The sequence below is a fragment of the Nerophis ophidion genome, linkage group LG03, assembly GCF_033978795.1.
Source record: "Nerophis ophidion isolate RoL-2023_Sa linkage group LG03, RoL_Noph_v1.0, whole genome shotgun sequence".
Taxonomy (NCBI): Eukaryota; Metazoa; Chordata; class Actinopteri; order Syngnathiformes; family Syngnathidae; genus Nerophis; species Nerophis ophidion.
The window spans coordinates 81131270-81153793 of NC_084613.1; the positions used below are offsets into that span (position 1 = coordinate 81131270).

General features: G+C 40.1%; 1 protein-coding gene across 4 annotated transcripts in view; it reads right to left on the bottom strand.

Annotated features, from left to right (window-relative positions):
• Positions 1-22524, bottom strand: part of shank3a (SH3 and multiple ankyrin repeat domains 3a) — a 444336-nt gene that overhangs the window by 184289 nt on the left and 237523 nt on the right. Inside the window, exon 1 of one of the 4 annotated variants that reach the window (XM_061896188.1) lies at positions 21657-21874. The exons of 1 other annotated variant lie outside the window; for it this stretch is intronic. In XM_061896188.1, the coding sequence (XP_061752172.1) occupies positions 21657-21731 (75 nt within the window). In that variant the 5' untranslated portion in view covers positions 21732-21874. Of the gene's footprint in view, positions 1-8025; positions 8149-21656; positions 21875-22524 lie in introns of those variants that run through there. 2 more of the 4 variants (XM_061896191.1, XM_061896189.1) reach the window with 2 other exon arrangements.

The window sequence follows — 22524 nt, forward strand, 5'->3', positions numbered from 1 at the left end:
TGTCACTACACATGAAGTACACGTTTGTGTACCTATGGACCAACTAAGTACATCATATAAAAATATGATTTTTAGTTTTTATTGTAAATAGGGGGGCTTCACGGTGGCAGAGGGGTTAGTGCGTCTGCCTCACAATACGAAGTTCCTGCAGTCCTGGGTTCAAATCCAGGCTCGGGAACTTTCCGTGTGGAGTTTGCATGTTCTCCCCGTGAATGCGTGGGTTCCCTCCGGGTACTCCGGCTTCCTCCCACTTCCAAAGACATGCACCTGGGGATAGGTTGATTGGCAACACTAAATTGGCCCTAGTGTGTGAATGTGAGTGTGAATGTTGTCTATCTATCTGTGTTGGCCCTGTGATGAGTTGGCGACTTGTCCAGGGTGTACCCCGCCTTCCGCCCGATTGTAGCTGAGATAGGCCCCAGCGCCCCCCGTGACCCCAAAAGGGAATAAGCGGTAGAAAATGGATGGATGGAATGATTGTAAATAGGGTCTAATAAGCCCAAATAGCAAAGAGAAGAAAAAAAAGTATGTAAACAAACAGCTTGGGCCTTAAGAGGTTAAGCATTCTAACTCTCCAATAAACGCTAGCAAGAGTCAGCAAACAATGGAGATAAAGGGCTTCACTACAGTCCGCCTATTAAGCACTCTAAAATCATCTAAAAACCTCCATACACACTGTAAGTATGTATGTACAAACCCCAAAAGCAGTGAAGTTGTCAGGTCGTGTAAATGGTAAATAAAAAGAGAAAACAATGATTTGCAAATCCTTTTCAACTTTTATTCAATTGAATAGACTGCAAAGACAAGATATTTCATGTTCACACTGGTAAACGTTGTTATTTTGTGGAACTATTAGCTTATTTGGAATTTGATGCCTGCAACATGTTTCAAAAAAGCTGGCACAAGTGGCAAAAAAGAGTGAGAAAGTTGAGGAATGCTCATCAAAGGCTTATTTGGAACATCCCACAGGTGAACAGGCTAATTGGGAACAGGTGGGTGCCATGATTGGGTATAAAAGCAGCTTCCATGAAATGCTCAGTCATTCACAAACAAGGACGGGGCGAGGGTCACCACTTTGTCAACAAATGCCTGAGCAAATTGTTGAAAAACAACATTTCACAACCAGCTATTGCAATGAATTTAGGGATTTCACCATCTACGTTACGTAATATCATCAAAAGGTTCAGAGAATCTGGAGAAATCCCTGCACGTAAGCCATGATATTACGGACCTTGGATCCCTCAGGCGGTACTGCATCAAAAAGACACATCAGTGTGTAAAGGATATCACCACATGGGGTCAGGATCACTTCAGAAAACCACTGTCAGTCACCACAGTTGGTCGTTACATGTGTAAGTGTCACACATATGGATCATGTTTTGTTTTGTCATGTTATGTTTTGATTTTGGACATTCAGTCACGTTTTGCACTTCCTGGTTTTGTTTGTTTCCATGCCAACTCATTAGTTTTCACCTGTCACGTCCCTGTTCTCACCTGTTTTCTCTAATGATCATAGCTATTTAAGTCACTCTTTTTCTTGTCTTCGTCCTGGGATCTTCTCACTCGCACACTCTACCCATGCTGCACCTCCTTCACGCCCTCGTTTATCTGCTTCATGCCTTGCTACGCTGTTCATTTTGTCCAAGTAAGTCTTTGTTTATAGTTCATAGCCAATTGTTTTTGTGCAAAGTCCTTTAGTTTATGTCCATCATTTCATGCCATCGAGCAGGTGTTTTTGTTTCACGTTTGTACTGTGTAGCCAAGTTTCTTCCTCCATTGTGAGCGCTTTTTGTTGTTTGTTTGTTTATTAAATAAATATCATGTACTCACGTCCACGCCTCGCTCGTGCTGATCCTCATCTGCATCGAAGAAACAATCCATGTCCAAGCCAAGTTGTGACAGTAAGTGCAAGTTAAAACTCTACTATGCAAAGCCAAGGCCATTTATCAACAACACCCAGAAACGCCGCCTGCTTCGCTATGAGGGCACTATTAATGCTAAAAAAGGTACATACAGGTTTTGGAGCAACATATGTTGCCATCCAAGCAACGTTACCATGGATGGCCCTACTTATTTCAGCAAGACAATGCCAAGCCACGTGTTACAACAGCGTGACTTCATAGTAAATGAGTGCGGGTATTAGACTGGCCTGCCTGTAGTCCAGACCTGTCTCCCATTGAACGCAATACAAAGGCTAAAATATCAGAAGGGAGACTGTTGAACAACTTAAGCTGTACATCAAGCTAGAATGAGAAATAATTACACTTAAAAATGTGTTTTCTCAGTTCCCAAACCTTTACTGAGTGTTAAAAGAATAGGTCTGGTAACACAGTCGTAAAAATGCAATGTGTTGCTGCCAATTTAAATTCTAAGTTCATGATTATTTGCAAAATAAGTGGGAACATGAAATATCTTGTCTTTGCAGTCCATTCAATTGAATATAAGTTGAAACAGATTTGCGAATCATTGTATTCCCTTTTTATTTACCACTGCTTTTGGCTTTCGTAGTATCTAGTAGCATTCATAATAACATGTCATATTTACGTGTTTTGTTTATTTTAAGCTTACGACCGTGTATCAATTTCACAGACGCATAACAACATTCACTTTTTCCTTCAACGACAACGACAACTACTAAACATGCAGACGCCATGAGAGACAACAAATTATATATTTTTGAGCCTGAATATATGGAGGATGATCTACGCGTTATAGAAGCTGAGTGATAAGCAGATCCAATAAGTAGCAGTTTTGCTAAGTACTAAACAAGAAATACAAACTACAAATACACTAAAACAATAATTTATTGTACAAAGTCCGCTGTCACTTGGATGCCGACTGATGGGATGTTTATATCTTCCTGTTTAGAGGAATAAATAATCAAATTATGTCAAAGTTGACCAACTTGTGGGTTTATGACCACAACCTTCTACTATCCAGGTGAGAGGCATGATTCATCATCTGGAATTAACTTTCACCAACTCAGAGGCCATGCAGCAGCTCAACATGTCAATATAGCAGCATAAGGTAGTTAGCCTCCTCTGACCTTAATGTCGTTTCTTTACTTATAAAATTAATATTAATACTAGAAATATCACTAGAACTCTGTTAATAGTCAGGTCACGATATGTAAATGAAGTATTGTTGGTACTTTTTGGAGTTTTTTATTAAAACAACATTATTCCCATTAGCTGCATTGTTAGCCTTGTTTGTGCCTACAGGGAACTCATTCTTGCCAATGTTCTCGTTTTTGCAATCAAATCCATCTTCGGGGCCATTTTGCCTGTCTGCAACGCTTTGTGGGCGTGGTTACAGAGAGGCGTGGCTTGTGGAATCAACAAAACATTCTACATAAATTAATGAATAAATAAATAAATAAATAAAAATAATGTAGGTGCTCGATGTTTTTGTTGGCAGTTCCTGCATAAATTTGCACAGCTCCATGATACGAGTCAAAAAGAATTGTCGGTAAAGTGCGTGTTTAGTCTTTGAAGAAAAAAAACATATTGCAACAAACAGTCACAGCAAAATAGCCGGTGCTATTATAGTCAGAGATGTTCATTCACTGCATTAATGCAGAGAAGTGCCATTTGAAAATGAAATTACTTCTTGGAACCTTGATGATAGCCCTAAAAGGCCTACTGAAACCCATTACTACTGACCACGCAGTCTGATAGTTTATATATCAATGATGAAATATTAACATTGCAACACATGCCAATACGGCCTTTTTAGTTTACTAAATTGCAATTTTTAATTTCGCGCCGAAGTAACCTGCTGAAACGTTGCGGTATGATGACGCGTGCGAGTGATGTCACGCATTGTAGAGGACATTTTGTTCCAGCACCGTTCCCAGCTATAAGTCGTCTGTGTTGCTGAATCTTTTGCAATTTGTTCAATGAATAATGGAGACGTCAAAGAAGAAAGCTGTAGGTGGGAAGCGGTGTATTGCGGCCGCCTTCAGCAACAAAAACACAGCCGATGTTTCTTTGTTTACATTCCCGAAAGATGACGGTGAAGCTTTACTATGGAACAGAGCGGTCAAGCGAACACGGTTGGATTGGACCACACACACAAAGTAGAGTGTATTATGCAGCGATCGTTTCGAAAGATCGTGTTTCGAAGAGGGTCCTTTGCGAATGTCAGAGATGGGCATCGCCACCACCCGTTGACTGGTGCTGAAAAAGAAGCGGGGCCGACCTTCAGGTTGTACAGGTACGACCATATAATCTCACTAAAACACTAGTAACATAATAAGCAGATAAGGGATTTTCCAGAATTATCCTAGTAAATGTGTCTAATAACATCTGAATCGCTCTCACTGTATAGTCTTTTTTTTTTTCCTAGTCCTTCACTCTCACTTTCCTCATCCACGCATCTTTCATCCTCGCTCAAATTAATGGGGAAATTGTCGCTTCCTCGGTCTGAATCGCTCTCGCTGCTGTCGGTCACCACAGCCGTGGCCACACCCCTCCGACTTTCAGGTACGACTATATAATCTCACTAAAACACTAGTAACACAATAAGCAGATAGGGGATTTTCCAGAATTATCCTAGTAAATGTGTCTAATAACATCTGAATCGCTCCCACTGCCCTGTCTTTCTTTTTTTTTCTTTTTTAGTCCTTCACTCTCACTATCCTCATCCACGAATCTTTCATCCTCGCTCAAATTAATGGGGAAATTGTCGCTTTCTCGGTCCGAATCGCTCTCGCTGCTGGTGGCCATGATTGTAAACAATGTTCAGATGTGAGGAGCTCCACAACACATGACGTCACGCGCACATCGTCTGATATTTCCGCTACAGGCAAGACTTTTTTATCAGCACCAAAAGTTGCGAAATTTATCGTCGATGTTCTCTACTAAATCCTTTCAGTAAAAAATATGGCAATATCGCAAAATGATCAAGTATGACACATAGAATGGACCTGCTATTCCCGTTTGAATAAAAACATCTAATTTCAGTAGGCCTTTAATAAGAGCTTGCAATCTTATATGCTCATTAGCTATTTCAAGAGATCATTTTCATCTTGTAAACTGAGCCATACTATAAACAAAGTCCCAACACAGTGGAACCTTAAATCAAAAATAAACAATGGAGAGCACAAAATAATTGTTCCAGTCTTCATTGACTATCACCCTTATAATACCAGGTACGGTCCTAAATGTTCATACTGTAATAATAACAATGAATAATAATGGATCAGATTTTATATCACACTTTTCTATTATTAGATACTCAAAGCGCTCAAAGAGAAGTGGGAACCCATCATTCATTCACACCTGGTGGTGGCAAGCTATATTTGTAGCCCTGCCCTGGGGTAGACTGACGGAAACGAAGCTGCCAGTTTGCGCCTACGGCCCCTCCGACCACCACCTGTCATTCATTCACCGGTGTGAACGGCACCGGGAGCAAGTATGAAGTGTATACTTGCCAACCCTCCCAAATTTTCCGGGAGACTACCAATATCAGTGCCTCTCCCGAAAATTTCCCAGGACAAGCATTCTTCCAAATTTTTCTCGATTTTCAGCCGGACCTGAGTGAGGACAGCTTATCGTCACGTCCGCTATTCCTCCTTATAAACAGCGTGCCGGCCCAGTCACGTTATAACATCTGCGGCTTTCGGAGCTCAATGCGCAACTGCACACACAACAAGAAAGGGACTATTATATATGTCTCCGTTATCTATAGGTGTATCTATAACCCATAAAGTAGGCAGGCATGGAGCTATTTCTCAGCTTGTGTCTATTCCAGCCGGCACGTTAATACTATGCCACACAACATCCAGATTCCCATCATGCATTGCTTCGAAACTACGGCAAGTAGTAATGTCCAAAAACATAACAGGGAGGTAGCAGAAGAACGAAGAAGAGACAGTCATGGCGACGACGAGTAAGAAGAAGAAGTACGCTTGAAAGTGTCCTGCAAATTACATTTCACAGATGCTGCCCATACCTATGCTCCTTCGAAGGCTTTGCTACTGGCTGCAAAACATTTCACTTTCAAATACAACAATGAGTAGAGAGTAGTGTTATGTGTGTGTATATGTGTAAATAAATGAACACTGAAATTCAAGTATTTATTTTATATGTATATATATATATATATTATATACACACATACATATATATACATACATACACATATACATATATATACATACATATATACACATATACATATATATATACACACACATACATATATATATATATATACATATATATACACATATACACATATATATACATATATACATACACACACCCACATATATATACATATATACATACACACACCCACATATATATACATACACACACACACATATACATATATATATACATACATACACATACATATATATATATATACACATACATACATATATATACATACACATATATATATATATATATATATATATATATATATATATATATATATATATATATATATATATATATACATATACATACATACACATACATATATATATATACACATACATACATATATACATATATATACATACATATATATATATACACATATACATACACATATACAGTACATACATATATAGTACATACACACATATATATATATACATACACACACACACACACACACACACACACACACACATATATATATATATATATATATATATATATATATATATATATATATATATATATATATATATATATATATATATATATATATATATATGTATATATATATATATGAAATACTGGAATTTCAGTGAATTCTAGCTGTAAATATACAGAGACAGAACTAAATTTGGCTCAATTTGAGAAGAGATGCCCGGACACTGTACCCTTGTACAGTGTCCCAGCACGCTCTGGTGAAATATTGTGAAGTGAATTATATTTATATAGCGCTTTTTCTCTAGTGACTTTACATAGTGAAACCCAATATCTAAGTTACATTTAAACCAGTGTGGGTGGCACTGGAAGCATGTAGGTAAAGTGTCTTGCCCTGCAATGACTAGGATGGCGGAAGCGGGGATCGAACCTGCAACCCTCTAGTTGCTGGCACGGCCACTCTACCAACCGAGTTATACCGCCCCTTGTTGTACGCCTCATTTATTTAGACTTTCTCTGACCACATGGCAACAGCTGCTTCTAAGGGACGGGGGTCGTAAACAGTTCAAATAACCAACGCCTGGAGGGGAGTCTGGTCCTGCTTCATCTTCGCTTTTGTAGTTCTTGGGTCAGACAATTTCTTTCTGTTGATTACGTTACATGAAAGAAACAGAACACCTTCATTTTGCTTCCCCCCCAACACAGTGGAGTTTTACAAGCTTTCTTCTTGGTAGATTCAATGACAGCTTTTAGTCTTCTCGCTTGGAATGCATTTCAAAACCAAGTTTTTGTGTTAACTTAGATAAAATAATTCTAACAATTACTGTATTCAATTAAAAAACGTGATTGATAATTGCATGTTGATATAATATGGCTAGCTAGCATAAATGGAAACATGAAAACAAGAGACAATAACGTCCTTCCCGATTAGGACGCGTCAAATAAACTTATATAACCAAAATTATTGTCTGAGCAAGGAAATTGTTCAATATTTGATCTACAAATTTCTACAATAGACTCCAAGATGAAAGTGTCTGTGGTGCGTTCAAGGACCGCTCAACAAAGAAGAAAGTCCCAACGCCCGCCAGAAATAAAAACTAATAGATTTTATTTGATGCACACTTTTCATTTCAATACATCTTAAAGTGCTACAGTAGACACTAATAATGATAAAGAAGTATATGCTATGGTTACCTTCACACTTTTTTCTGCCACGTTACAGGACTCTTTCCGCAGGTGCCATCACAAATAAAAAAGAAAAACACTCTCAGCGAAAACTTTTGAGGCACATTTTCCTTGAAAAGTGGAGGCTGAGAGAAAATTCAAGAGTAAAGAATTTCTGACAGTAAAATGTTTGGACATTTCCACCAAGAGTTTAGGGAGGAAGGCACAATAAGTAAGCTTGGTGACCCACCTCTGGGGTTCTGGTCCTGGCTGGTCCTTCTGAACGCATTATGGCGTCCCTTCGGAGGAGTCCGTCTCAGGAAGGTCTTGAAATCATCTCAATACATCCCCTCTCTTCTCCATGAAGTCCAGTATTATCTGAGCTGTGCTGACTAGAAGGCAGATCCACTTTGCAACTCTCTCACAAATACAGCCCCCCCCCCCCCCTTCCAACCCCCACCATGGCCCCCCATAAACACATCCAACTCATTCCACCCACCCGACTGTACAATGGCAGCATTGTTGTGACGGTCTGTCACATTCACGTCTCTTTGTTGGTATTTATTTCCGCGCTCTTATTTTGGTTGCATTTCCTGCTTGTCTCCCTGAGTGCTGTTGTCAATCAGCTGGCTGCTATTTATGCCTGCCTCGCCCTCCAGTCAGGGCTCGATGATTGGTATCCAGGTCTCCTGTTTTCCTAGTTCCTGTCTCCTGTTATCATATTAAAAGCCTACTGAAATGAGATTTTCTTATTTAAACGGGGATAGCAGGTCCATTCTATGTATCATACTTGATCATTTCGCGATATTGCCATATTTTTGCTGAAAAGATTTAGTAGAGAACATCCACGATAAATTTCGCAACTTTTGGTCGCTAATAAAAAAGCCTTGCCTATACCGGAAGTAGCAGACGATGTGTGTGTGACATCACAGGTTGTGGAGCTCCTCACATCTGAACATTGTTTACAATCATGGCCACCAGCAGCGAGAGCGATTCGGACCGAGAAAGCGACGATTTCCCCATTAATTTGAGCGAGGATGAAAGATTTGTGGATGAGGATATTGAGAGTGAAGGACTAAAAAAGAAAAAAAAAAAAAAACAGGGCAGTGGGAGCGATTCAGATGTTATTGGACACATTTACTAGGATAATTCTGGAAAATCCCTTATCTGCTTATTGTGTTACTAGTGTTTTAGTGAGATTATATAGTCGTACCTGAAAGTTTGAGGGGTGTGGTGACCGCCAGTGTCTCTGACAGAAGCCACGCTTCTCGGCGAGGCGAAGGCAGTTGTTGGGGCCGGGCTGAGCTTTTTTTCCCCATCTTCCACGGTGGAAGCATCCCACGTTCGGAGGAGGCAAGAGAGTCGCAGCTGCCTCTTTGACAGCTGCACGAGGAACGACGCAAGCTCCGCTCATGTCTACGGTAAGAGACGACTTATTACCACAATTTTCTCACCGAAACCTGCCGGTTGACATGTGGTAGAGAACCATGTTCGCTTGACCGCTCTGTTGCATAGTAAAGCTTCCCCTTTGGGAATGTAAACAAGGAAACACCGGCTGTGTTTGTGTTGCTAAAGGCAGCTGCAATACACCGCTTCCCACTTACATCTTTCTTCTTTGACGTCTCCATTATTAATTGAACAAATTGCAAAAGATTTAGCAACACAGGTGTCCAGAATATTGTGTAATTATGCAATTAAAGCAGACGACTTATAGTAGGGATCGGACTGGAACAAAATGTCCACTACAATCCGCGACGTTTTCAACAGGATACTTCGCGCAAAATTTAAAATTGCAATTTAGTAAACTAAAAAGGCCGTACTGGCATGTGTATCAATGTTAATATTTCATCATTGATATATAAACCATCAGACTGTGTGGTCAGTAGTAGTGGGTTTCAGTAGGCCTTTAAAGTCATAGTTTTCCTGCGCTACGCCTGCCATCTCTGCATCTTGGGGTTCACCACCAACAAACTACGATAAATAAATAGATCCACTATGGACTGGACTCTCACAATATTATGCTAGATCAACTCGACGTCCATTGCATCGGTCGCCCAGGGAGGGGTCCCCACATCTGTAGTCCCCTCCAAGGTTTCTCATTGTCCCATTGGGTTGAGTATTTCCTTAGCCTGATGTGAGATCTGAGCAGAGGATGTCGTTGTGGCTTGTGCAGCCCTTTGGGACACTCCGGATTTAGGGCTTTATAAGTAAACATTGATTGATCGATTAAATACGAACCCCGCAGAGAGTTGGTGAGCTGTTTGGAAAAAACAAATGGCTGCTCGGGAGAAAGCTGCCAACGAGAAGTGTGCCCACATGGTGTCCTTGATGGACAAGCTCTGTGGCTGGAGTGCGGAACGGACTGGTTCCTCCGCTCCCTCCCACCCAACCCTGTTATCTGTTCAAGGGGGCGGCCAGAGTCAGCCGGACCCGAAACCCCACCAGGTCTCTCCCCGCTCACTCAGCCTTTCTTGGGACTTCTGGATTCTGTCCCTAAAAAAGGGAAGTACTGTGACGATCTGTCACATTCACATCGGGTTATGTTTTCTTTGGTTGGTGTTTATTTCAATCAATCAATCAATGTTTACTTATATAGCCCTAAATCACTAGTGTCTCAAAGGGCTGCACAAACCACCACAACATCCTCGGTAGGCCCACATAAGGGCAAGGAAAACTCACACCCAGTGGGACATCGGTGACAATAATGACCCAGTGGGACGTCGGTGACAATGATGACTATGAGAACCTTAGAGAGGAGGAAAGCCATTTCCTTTGGTTCCATTTCCTGCTTACCTCCCTGAGTGTTGTTTCCCCTCAACTGCTGCTAATTGGTAGCCTGGCCATGTCTATTGTCAACCAGCTGGCTGCTATTTATGCCTGCCTTGCCCTCCAGTCAGGGCTCGATGATTGGTATCCCGGTCTCCTGTTTCCCGGTTACTGTCTCCTGTTATCATATTAAAGTCATAGTTTTCCTGCGCTACGCCTGCCATCTCTGCATCTTGGGGTTTGCCACCAACAATCCACGATAAATACGAACCCTGCAACGTGTCGATGGGCTGTTTGGAAGAAAAAAAATGGCTGCTCGGGAGAAAGCCAACAAACGAGAAGTATGCCCACATGGTCTCCTTGATGGACAAGCTCTGTGGCTGGAGTGCGGCACGGACTGGTTCCACCGCTCCCTCCCACCCGTCCCTGTCGTCTGTTCAAGGGGGGCGGCCAGAGTCAGCCGGACCCGAAACCCCACGAGGTCTCTCCCCGCTCCCTCAGCCTTTCTTGAGTCTTCTGGAATCCGTCCCTAAAAAGGGGGGGGTACTGTGACGATCTGTCACATTCACGTCGGGTTATGTTTTCTTTGGTTGGTGTTTATTTCCTATGGTTCCATTTCCTGTTTGTCTCCCTGAGCGCTGTGTTCCCTCACCTACTGCTGATTGGCAGCCTGGCCATACCTGTTGTCAATCAGCTGGCTGCTATTTATGCCTGCCTTGCCCTCCAGTCAGGGCTCAATAATTGGTTTCCTGTTCTATTGGTTCCTGTTTTCTCTGCATTTCCTTTTGACATTAAAGTCATGTTTTCCTGCGCCACGCCTGCCATCTCTGCATCTTGGGGTTCACCACCAGCAATTTATGACAATTGCCATGTCAATCAGATCAGGCGTATTTGGCACAAGCCACATGCAAACCCAGAAGGGACATCAACAAAATGGAGACAAAATGGCGTCACATTACGCACCTTGCATCATGGTCGTGTGCAGCGGTGAAGAAAGGCCACAACACCGTACCCAAAGGTGGTGTCTAACACTTTACACCCGCACTAGCCAAACAACACATCGCGCATTGTATTCTTATGTTTGTATCAACAATAAAGAAAAATATAACCAACATAATAAATGTCAAAATTAACGCCACAATAACGCCGTAACTATATAATAACCACACACACACACGTGTCCCTTTTGACCCTTGGAGCAGCTCCGAAGTGAGGGGGAACTTAGCAGAGTTCACTTGTTACTGATGAGCCAAAAGCAGGAAAATAGCGAGCAGAAATGGAAAGAGAAAAGTCTAACTTATGAAAATAGCACATTTAAAGTTGTTCTCCCGATAAGAAAGGACTATGTTACTCCATGGGACGACGTCACTGTAGCCAAAACGCCTGCTGTGCCCGTCGGTCAGAGGTGGGAGGAGCTTACTTCCTTCCTTACAGTTAAGTTGCCGTGATAAGATGAAATGTAGACTGTGACTGCTTCAATTAGTTAGATGGCATAAAAGCTCAACAGAAATGAAACACGTAAGTCCAAAGGGGACTGATTGATTGATTGATTGATTTATACTTTTATTAGTAGATTGCACAGTTCAGTACATATTCCGTACAATTGACCACTAAATGGTAACACCCGAATACGTTTTTCAACTTGTTTAAGTCGGGGTCCACGTTAATCAATTCATGGACTTTTTTTGTTCTCAGAACAAGTCAAGACACCTTCTCAAACCAATCACTTTGCTGGCTTCAAAATAAAAGCGCTACTCTATATATCCCAGCGTTTCTCAAAGTGTGGGGCGGGCCCCACCTGTGGGGAATAGAGACATGACAGGTGGGGCGCGAGGAACGGGAGGGAATTTCACTTAAAAAAAATGTTTTTATTATTCAATGACCAAGAACAACGCGGAGTTGGAATATAATTACAACACTTTATGTACATATTTATATCATATTTATATAATATGTAACTACAAGCTCCATTCACAGACAGAGTCCCATTGCTTTTATGAGTGATCAAACGAGTCAAGAGCCGATTTTTTTATTTATTTTTTAATTGTGGCGGCCGTAATTTTTCCGTGGCGAGCCGCCACAAATAAATGAATGTGTGGGAAACCCTGACTTGAATGTTACTTGATGTTCAATAAATTTGAAAATGTTAAGCTTGGCATTAGCGTTCTGTTGTGGCGATGGGGGCAGGTGGGGCTTGAAAACTCCCCCTTGTCCAAAGTGGGGGATGACAAAAAAAAGTTTGAGAACCACTGATATATCCGGTTCAATTAAATCAACACAATAAAATCTTGCCTTGTCAAAGATGTTAATAATGTTATTATGTGATGGCAGTGCATCGGTTGAGGAATATGGGGGCTGAATAATGTACAAATGATTGTATAACATATTCCGTTGGGTGCCCAATTACAGAGTGATTAGCAGGCTGAATATTACATTTGATTCATGAATAGAAAATGACACATTGTCATGCAGAGGTATGAAGAACATTAACTTGTCAGAATATCAAGAGCATTTATTCAGGTAGAAATATCACAGATTATAGTCGCAAAGATCTTTGACAATCAAAGCATGATCCTGACAAGCCAGATTGAGACATTCGGTCTTATCCGTGCATGAAACAGCTATCTAAACATGGAAGTGTAGCTCCTCCTCTGAATGCCAGTGCTCCTAAAGCAGGAATACAAATTGGGTATTTCAACAAAATCTGGCAAGATAATCCAGGAATTGTTTTGTTATTGTCATTAAAAATGTAGACAAGGTCATTTTTTGTGTTGAACTATTTAAAAAATAAAGCACATTTCATTTAAGCAAATTATAATAATAATTCTTGAAAATGATCGGTTTATTAATGATGAAAAACGATGTACATCTGCAACATTGCCATGAATTTCGAGTTAACTGTAAACAAAGTGATGAAATATTTCAATGGTTTGAATGATCATTAATGATGTATAAATGTACATTAGCCTTTACTCTAACCCTGGATGCTGACTTCAAATATGCTACAGGAGGTTTTAAGCTCATCAGTGCAAGGACCACAAATGTCACTTCAAAATGAACATTAGTACTTTACAGAAAACGCTGACCAAGTTTTGAAAGAATGAATGATGCATATTCAAATAAAATGTTTAAAAATGTGTAACATTTTGACATTGTGTCAAAATATGAGTCTTTTTTTTTAAATTATGCAAACAAGTATTTTAAGTGCAACTCATGTGATTATAAAAATCAAATCTTTGACACCAGTAAAACAAACATATTAATCTATTTAAAAATATATTCATTAATTTTTATGACCATTACTAATATCATGACAAATTTGATCACTTCCATCAACATATGGCGACCCCCCGGCCAGAGGTCCAGGGCACAGATAGCAGGCCTATCCGAATTTTTGCGGGAATTTTCTCGTTATATTTAATTTATCCATTAACAGATTTACACCACACACAAAAATAACCCCCTTTATACATCAATTGTATTTTTATTGAGGCTTTTAATATTATATGTGTTTATATATTAACAACATCACTGAAAAATACAACGGCTATTATTCCATTTATTTTAATTATATTTTTATATAGTTATTATATGCATGTATATGTTAACAGCTTTATACCATCGAGAAGTACAAGCACCATAATATATATATTATTATCATTACTATAATTATCGTTATTGATGTCATTATTTATTTTCAACTATAACGTATTCTTTATTTGGATAAATTAATGTTAAAAAAAGCTGATTCAAGTGAATTAAATTTCTAAAAGCTAAACTCTGACCTGAAGAAGATATTTTTGTTTGAATGCATGAGAATGTGTGCAGTGGGGGGGGAGGAGAATGTGTGCTGTCATCACAATCAACACAAAGGGAAAGCTGAATCAGGACCAGTCTGGTGCTTCCACACACGCACATTCTCACACACACCTAGTCACAGGTCACTGACCCGACATGTCTTATGCTTTGTATTTGGCTTTTCTGCAACTCTCACCTTAAGCAATGTCACCAAGAGATAAGGAGCAGCTGGTTTGATCAAATCTTACCCTTACTTAGGATTTGATGAATAATGTCAATAAGTAGATGAACCATCTGTGGGTGTGAAGTGAACACTAGAAAGGTTGTATATACTGTATAGAGTAGGCTAACCCATGTGGTTCCTGTGGATGTGAACACATGTTGTAGTGACTGAAAAAGACAAAAGTAATGTGTAAATAATGTCAATAAGTAGATGAACCATCTGTGGATGTGAGGTGAACACTAGTTAGGTTGTAAATACTGTATAGAGTGGGCTAACCCATGTGGTTCCTGTGGATGTGAACACAAGTAGTAGTGACTGAAAAAGACAAAAGTAATGTGTAAATAATGTCAATAAGTAGATGAACCATCTGTGGCTGTGAAGTGAACACTAGTAAGGTTGTATATACTGTATAGAGTAGGCTAACCCATGTGGTTCCTGTGGATGTGAACACATGTTGTAGTGACTGAAAAAGACAAAAGTAATGTGTAAATAATGTCAATAAGTAGATGGACCATCTGTGGCTGTGAAGTGAACATTAGTTAGGTTGTAAATACTGTATAGAGTAGGCTAACCCATGTGGTTCCTGTGGATGTGAACACAAGTTGTAGTGACTAAATAACAGTGACTGAAACAGACAAAAGTAATGTGTAAATAATGTCAATAAGTAGATGAACCATCTGTGGCTGTATAAGTGAACATTAGTAAGGTTGTAAATACTGTATAGAGTGGGCTAACTCATGTGGTTCCTGTGGATATGAACACAAGTTGTAGTGACTAAATAACATAGTGACTGAAACAGACAAAAGTAATGTGTAAATAATGTCAATAAGTAGATGAACCATCTGTGGATGTGAGGTGAACACTAGTTAGGTTGTAAATACTGTAGAGTGGGCTAACCCATGTGGTTCCTGTGAATGTGAACACAAGTAGTAGTGACCAAATAACAGTGACTGAAACAGACAAAAGTAATGTGTAAATAATGTCAATAAGTAGATGAACCATCTGTGGCTGTATAAGTGAACATTAGTTAGGTTGTAAATACTGTATACATTAGGCTAACCCATGTGGTTCCTGTGGATGTGAACACATGTTGTAGTGACTAAATAACATGGTGACTGAAACAGACAAAAGTAATGTATAAATAATATCAATAAGTAGATGAACCATCTGTGGCTGTATAAGTGAACATCAGTAAGGTTGTAAATACTGTATAGAGTAGGCTAACCCATGTGGTTCCTGTGGATGTGAACACATGTAGTGACTGAAAAAGACAAAAGTAATGTGTAAATAATGTCAATAAGTAGATGAACCATCTGTGGCTGTATAAGTGAACATTAGTAAGGTTGTATATACTGTATAGAGTAGGCTAACCCATGTGGTTCCTGTGGTTGTGAACACAAGTAGTAGTGACTAAATAACATGGTGACTGAAACAGAAAAAAGTAATGTGTAAATAATGTCAATAAGTAGATGAACCATCTGTGGATGTGAGGTGAACACTAGTTAGGTTGTAAATACTGTATAGAGTGGGCTAACCCATGTGGTTCCTGTGGATGTGAACACAATTTGTAGTGACTAAATAACTGACTGAAACAGACAAAAGTAATGTGTAAATAATGTCAATAAGTAGATGAACCATCTCTGGCTGTAAAGTAAACACTAGTAAGGTTGTAAATACTGTATAGAGTAGGCTAACCCATGTGGTTCCTGTGGATGTGAACACAAATTGTAATTACTGTAGTGACGAAATAACTTAACTGAAACAGACTTAGTGATTCATTTAGGTGAATGGGTTATGTATTAATCTCAACTCGGTCCTTTATTTTTAGATGCTTTAAACACTAAAACCTCTTAAAATGCTGCTTTTTTTGTGCTAAGTTTTGCATGTTGAATTGCTGAACCAGAGGCACCAAACTCCAGGCTAAAAGACGATGTGTGGAAACTATTTCTTCAGAGCGATGATTGCTAGACCTCCAGTGTGCTTTGTGCGTCCTTTTTTGCAGCCATCTAGTCCTACTTCCTGACCCCAGTCCTGCAAGTCTCATGTTGCTTTATAGAGTGAATCATTACAGTTGGCCTACAAGGCAAAGTGTCTTTAGGAGCTGAGGTCTAATACCAGCTGACTGGTGGACGGATGATGGGTGGATGGATGAGGGAAGCCATGCATGCACAGATGGATGATGGATGGGTGGATCAATGCAAGAATCGATGCATGCATTGATCAGCTTGGCTTCCCCTGCACGTGAATAATGAGTTGGTGTGCTCACATTCAGCGGGTGTAGGTATGACATCATCAAGTCATTATACGAAACTGAAACTTTCCTCACTGGGTGCCTCATATTTCCGCTCTCTGTGCTAGTGTAGCTTTCATTTGTGGATGCATGCTAGTCCTTCCAAGCCTTGACTGCTACGTGCTCGTGGATGGATGGATAGATGGCTTTGTTTATTTTTGTTTTGTTTTTCAACAATTGTGCCATTTGCGTTCCAGCCATGCATAGCGTTTCTACTCACATGGATTCTACATTTATCACTCCAAGCAACGTACAATACAACTAAAGCACTTCTTACTTACTAAAGAGCGTTTTCATGCATATTTATACGTGCTATCTTAATGTAATGACACTAGCATCGTTAGCATTAGCTAATTGGTACTTTGACTTTAATACGCTAAAATGTTTATCAGTGTCTGGGTTTGTATTTATAACTTACAATGGCATTCTTTTTTTATTGTTTCAGTTTTGTAAATTGATGGCTATGTCTGTTTCCCCGCCAAGTGTTTGAGTTTGTGCAGTGTGCAACTGGATGTTACGTGCAACAAAAGGTATCGAAATTTGGTACCGTTTTGTTTGATGTGACTCTGTACCCGGTAGTACCAACACAAAACCTACAAAAATTCGGGACTCGTCTTCACCCTCTAGATACTAGCTGTTTTATTCACGGCATTACAGCTACTCTAAGTGCAAACTGCTAGCCTCAAACACGTACACACAATGTTGTAACAATGACGTGCCATGAATTGATTAACGTGGACTTAAACAAGTTGAAAAACTTATTTGGGTGTTACCATTTAGTGGTCAAGTGTACGGAATATGTACTGAACTGTGCAATCTACTAATAAAAGTATCAATCAAAGCCACAACCCGTACGTAATCACACCATAAAAAGAACAACACAGCTCCATTTCAAAAAGAGAGGTAAAACAAAAGTAGTGAACATAGAGTAAACAGTGGAAGTATACTGCTTACTCAGCACCTGCAGTGAGCGAACTTGTCCAAAAGATGGAGTCATAGCACAAATAATAACACACCTTTGTGTTTATGTTAGGTTCTTCGCATGTCAAACTTCCCGATTTAAGGTGTGAATAATAAAATGCATGTCATAATCGAAAACATTTTTTAAGGGTCCATGTACACTGGAACATTGTAATCTGAATGATGATCAGATTAAATACATGTTGTCCACGTACACGTGGCTACTAAGTGACATAACAGCTCTGGAAACACTTTTTGTACATCCTGAAACATTTCTGAAAGTTATTACTATGAAGGAAAATGTTGACTAGACATTTAAAAACCGTTTTATTCGAAGGAATGAATCAACTTGACCTTGAAATGAGAACAACTTCGACATGAAAACTTCCACTGACATCACATTTGTTTATTCAAACTTCATTAGTTCAGGTAAGGCAATTAAGAACAAATCCTTGTTTACAATAAACGAGGCAGCAGAGTCAAAAACAAGCAGAAGCTGAGATGGATGACATTGTAGATCAAACCAGTCTTTTCCCTTTTGAAAGGAAGATATTCTGAGTTTTTAATGTTTGTTGCCAAGTTTTCCAATCCTTCCGTCTTCGACAATGTCAAAGTTACTACAGACATCAAAACTATGACATGTGGAGTTATGCACTTAAAAAAAAGGTGAAATAACTGAAAACATGTTTTATTTTCTAGTTTCTTCAAAATAGCCACCCCTTGCTCGGATTACTGCGTTGCATTCTCTCCATGAGCTTCAAGACTTAAACAAGTTGAAAAACTTATACGGGTGTTACCATTTAGTGGTCAATTGTACGGAATATGTACTGAACTGTGCTATCTACTAATAAAAGTATCAATCAATCAATCAATTAAAGCTCATGGAGAGAATGCCAAGAGTGTGCAGAGCAGTAATGGAAGCAAAGGGTGGCTATTTTGAAGAAACTAGAAAATGTGATTGGTTATTTCACCTTTTTTTGTTAAGTACATAACCCCAGATGTGTTCATCGTTTTGATGTGATAATCTATAGTGTAAATAGTCAGGAAAATAAACATTGAATTAGAAGAAGGTGCGTACAAACCTTTGGCCTGTAATGTACATTATTTTGAAAAGCATGTTGTGTGGTTAATTAGTCCGGCATCAGGAAGTGCCTAAGGTCTTATTTCCATACGGCCTGATTTCAAAGCCTCGTGACAAACAATCAATTTACTCTTTCGACTGTTGTGCTCCCACAGGAAGACTTGTTGGGAGTGGAAACACAACTGTGGTGGTGAAAAGTACTAGTCTGGTTAGGAGCTAAAAAAAAATGAATGAGAAGTACTAGTCTGGTTAGGAGCAAGACGACAATGAATGCAAAGTACTGATCTGGTTAAGAGCAAAAAGACAAGGAATGAGAAGTATTAGTCTGGTTAAGAGCAAGATGACAATGAATGAGAAGCACTAGTCTGGGTAGGAGCAAGAAGACAATGAATGAGAAGTACTAGTCTGGTTAAGAGAAAGAAGACAATGAATGAGAAGTACTAGTCTGGGTGGGAGCAAGAAGACAATGAATGAGAAGTAAGAGTCCGGTTAGGAGCAAGAAGACAATGAATGAGAATCACTAGTCTGGTTAAGAGCAAGAAGACAAACAATGAGAAGTACTAGTCTGGTTAAGAGCAAGGAGACAATGAATGAGAAGTACTAGTCTGGTTAGGAGCAAGATGACAATGAATGAGAAGTACTAGTCTGGTTAAGAGCAAGAAGACAATGAATGAGAAGTACTAGTCTGGTTAGGAGAAAGAAGACAATGAATGAGAAGTACTAGTCTGGTAAAGAGCAAGAAGACAATGAAGGAGAATTACTAGTCTGGTTAGGAGAAAGAAGACCATGAATGAGAAGTACTATTCCGGTTAAGAGGAAAAAGAAAAAGAATGAGAAGTAATAGTCTGGTTAGGAGAAAGAAGACAATGAATGAGAAGTACTATTCCGGTTAAGAGGAAAAAGACAAAGAATGAGAAGTAATAGTCTGGTTAGGAGAAAGAAGACAATGAATGAGAAGTACTAGTCTGGTTAAGAGCAAGACGACAATCAATGAGAAGTACTAGTCTGGTTAGGAGCAAGATGACAATGAATGAGAAGTACTAGTCTGGTTAGGAGAAAGAAGACCATGAATGAGAAGTACTAGTCTGTTTAAGAGCAAGATGACAATGAATGAGAAGTACTAGTCTGGTAAAGAGCAAGAAGACAATGAAGGAGAAGTACTAGTCTGGTTAGGGGCAAGATGACAATGAATGAGAAGTACTATTCCGGTTAAGAGGAAATAGACAAAGAATAAGAAGTAATAGTCCGGTTAGGAGAGAGAAGACATTGAATGAGAAGTACTAGTCAGGTTAGGAGCAAGAAGACAATGAATGAGAAGTACTAGTCCGGTTAAGAGGAAATAGACAAAGAATAAGAAGTAATAGTCCGGTTAGGAGCAAGAAGACAATGAATGAGAAGTACTAGTCTGGTTAAGAGCAAGAAGACAATGAATGAGAAGTACTAGTCTGGTTAGGAAAAAAAAGACAATGAATGAGAAGTACTAGTCTGGTTAATCAATCAATCAATCAATGTTTATTTATATAGCCCCAAATCACAAATGTCTCAAAGGACTGCACAAATCATTACGACTACAACATCCTCGGAAGAACCCACAAAAGGGCAAGGAAAACTCACACCCAGGGGGTTAAGAGCAAAAGACAATGAAGGAGAAGTACTAGTCTGGTTAAGAGCAAGAAGACAATGAATGAGAAGTACTAGCGTGGTTAGGAGAAAAAAGACAATGAATGAGAAGTACTAGTCTGGTTAAAAGCAAAATGACAATGAATGAGAAGTACTAGTGTGGTTAGGAGTAAGAAGACAATGAATGACAAGTAACATCTGTTAGGAGGTAAAAGACAATAAATGAGAAGTACTAGGCTAGTTAAGTGCAAGAAAACAATGAATGACAAGTACTAGTCTGGTTAAGAGGAAGAACACAGTGAATGAGAAGTAATAGTCCGGTTAGGAGCAAGAAGACAATGAATGAGAAGTCCTAGTCTGGTTAGGAACAAGAAGACAATGAATAAGAAGTACTAGTGTGGTTAGGAGAAAAAAGACAATGAATAAGAAGTACTAGTCTGGTGAAGAGCAAGATGGCAATGAAGCAGACATCCAGTGATGGTGGACAGAGTCAGCTGATGGATGAAAAACAATGATGTCTTCATCTGAGAGGCAAAGACTTCATTAGCATAGAACAAAGTAACCAAGACTTGACTATGGTTAGACACTAGTCCCCAGCGGGACCCTCACGCCAAGTCTTGACTTGTTAGCAACAAATCCACAAGGAACCTTCACCACAGTCCCTACATGGACCAAAGTCTTGGCTTGTTAGCAACAAATCCACACGGGTCCTGCTCCCCGGTCCCTAAGTGGACCAAAGTCTTGACTTGTTAGCAACGAATCCACAAGGATCCTGCTCCCCGGTGCCTAAGTAGAGCAAAGTCTTGACTTATTAGGAACAAATCCACAAGGATCCTGCTCTCCGGTCCCTAAGTGTACCAAAGTCTTGACTTGTTAGCAACAAATCCATACAAATCGTGCTCCCTAGTCCATAAGTGGACCATAGTCTGGACCTGTTAGGAACAAATCCACACGGATCCTGCACCACGGTCCCTAACTGGACCAGCGTTAGCATTCTGGCAGCCTTTCAGACAAGACTGCAGCAACTCCTGGCAGCCCAGCAGAACCACAGGAGGAACACAGAGAGGAGAGGAGGTAGGAGAGGTGCTGGGAGACAGGAAGTGGAGGAAGACAAACATGCAGATGATGAAGATAATGGACTACCTTACTATTGACTCTGGCTTTCCTGGCTTCTGGACTTTTCTCTGACGTTTGTCTTCTGCCCAGAGCGGAACCCATTTCACACGTGGACACACTCTCCGTCACACACACACACTCCGTCACACACTCCTTCACACACACAAACACTCCCAAAGCCAAAACATCATCCACATGAGCAGGTCCGCCCTCTTCCTCCTCCTCCTTCTTCTTCAGACATGTTCCTCATCCCTTCTCTCTCTCCCTTGTCAAAGTAGCACATGGACATTCACACACACATGCACACACACACACACACACACACACACACACACACACACACCCCGGGACAGGCGCATGCGCCGCACAGGCGAGGCGTAGAGAGGGTGATGGGGGAGTGTGCAGATTGTGCAGGATGCTGGAGAGAAGTGAGGGAGGGAGGAGAGGAGCAGAGTGAGCGAGTGCAGGAGAAGAAGGCGGGAAACATGAAGGAGGAGATGAATGAGAGGATGAATGAGGAGAAGATGCATGAGAAGATGAAGGAGGAGAAGATGAATGAGGAGAAGATGCATGAGAAGATGAAAGAGAAGATGCATGAGAAGATGAACGAGAAGTTGGGGAGTAGGAGAAGATGCATGAGAAGATTAAGGAGAAGAAGATGCATGTGAAGATGAAGGAACAGAAAATGCATGAGAAGATGAAGGAGGTGACAATGCATGAGAAGGAAGACAAGATGCATGAGGAGATGGAGGAAGAGGGAATTAAGGAGGAGAAGATGCATGAGAAGAAGTGGAGGAGAAGATGCATTAGAAGATGGAGGAGAAGACGCAGAGGAGGAGAAGATGCATGAGAAGATGAAGAGGGAGAAGATGCAAGAGAAGATGAAAGATGCATG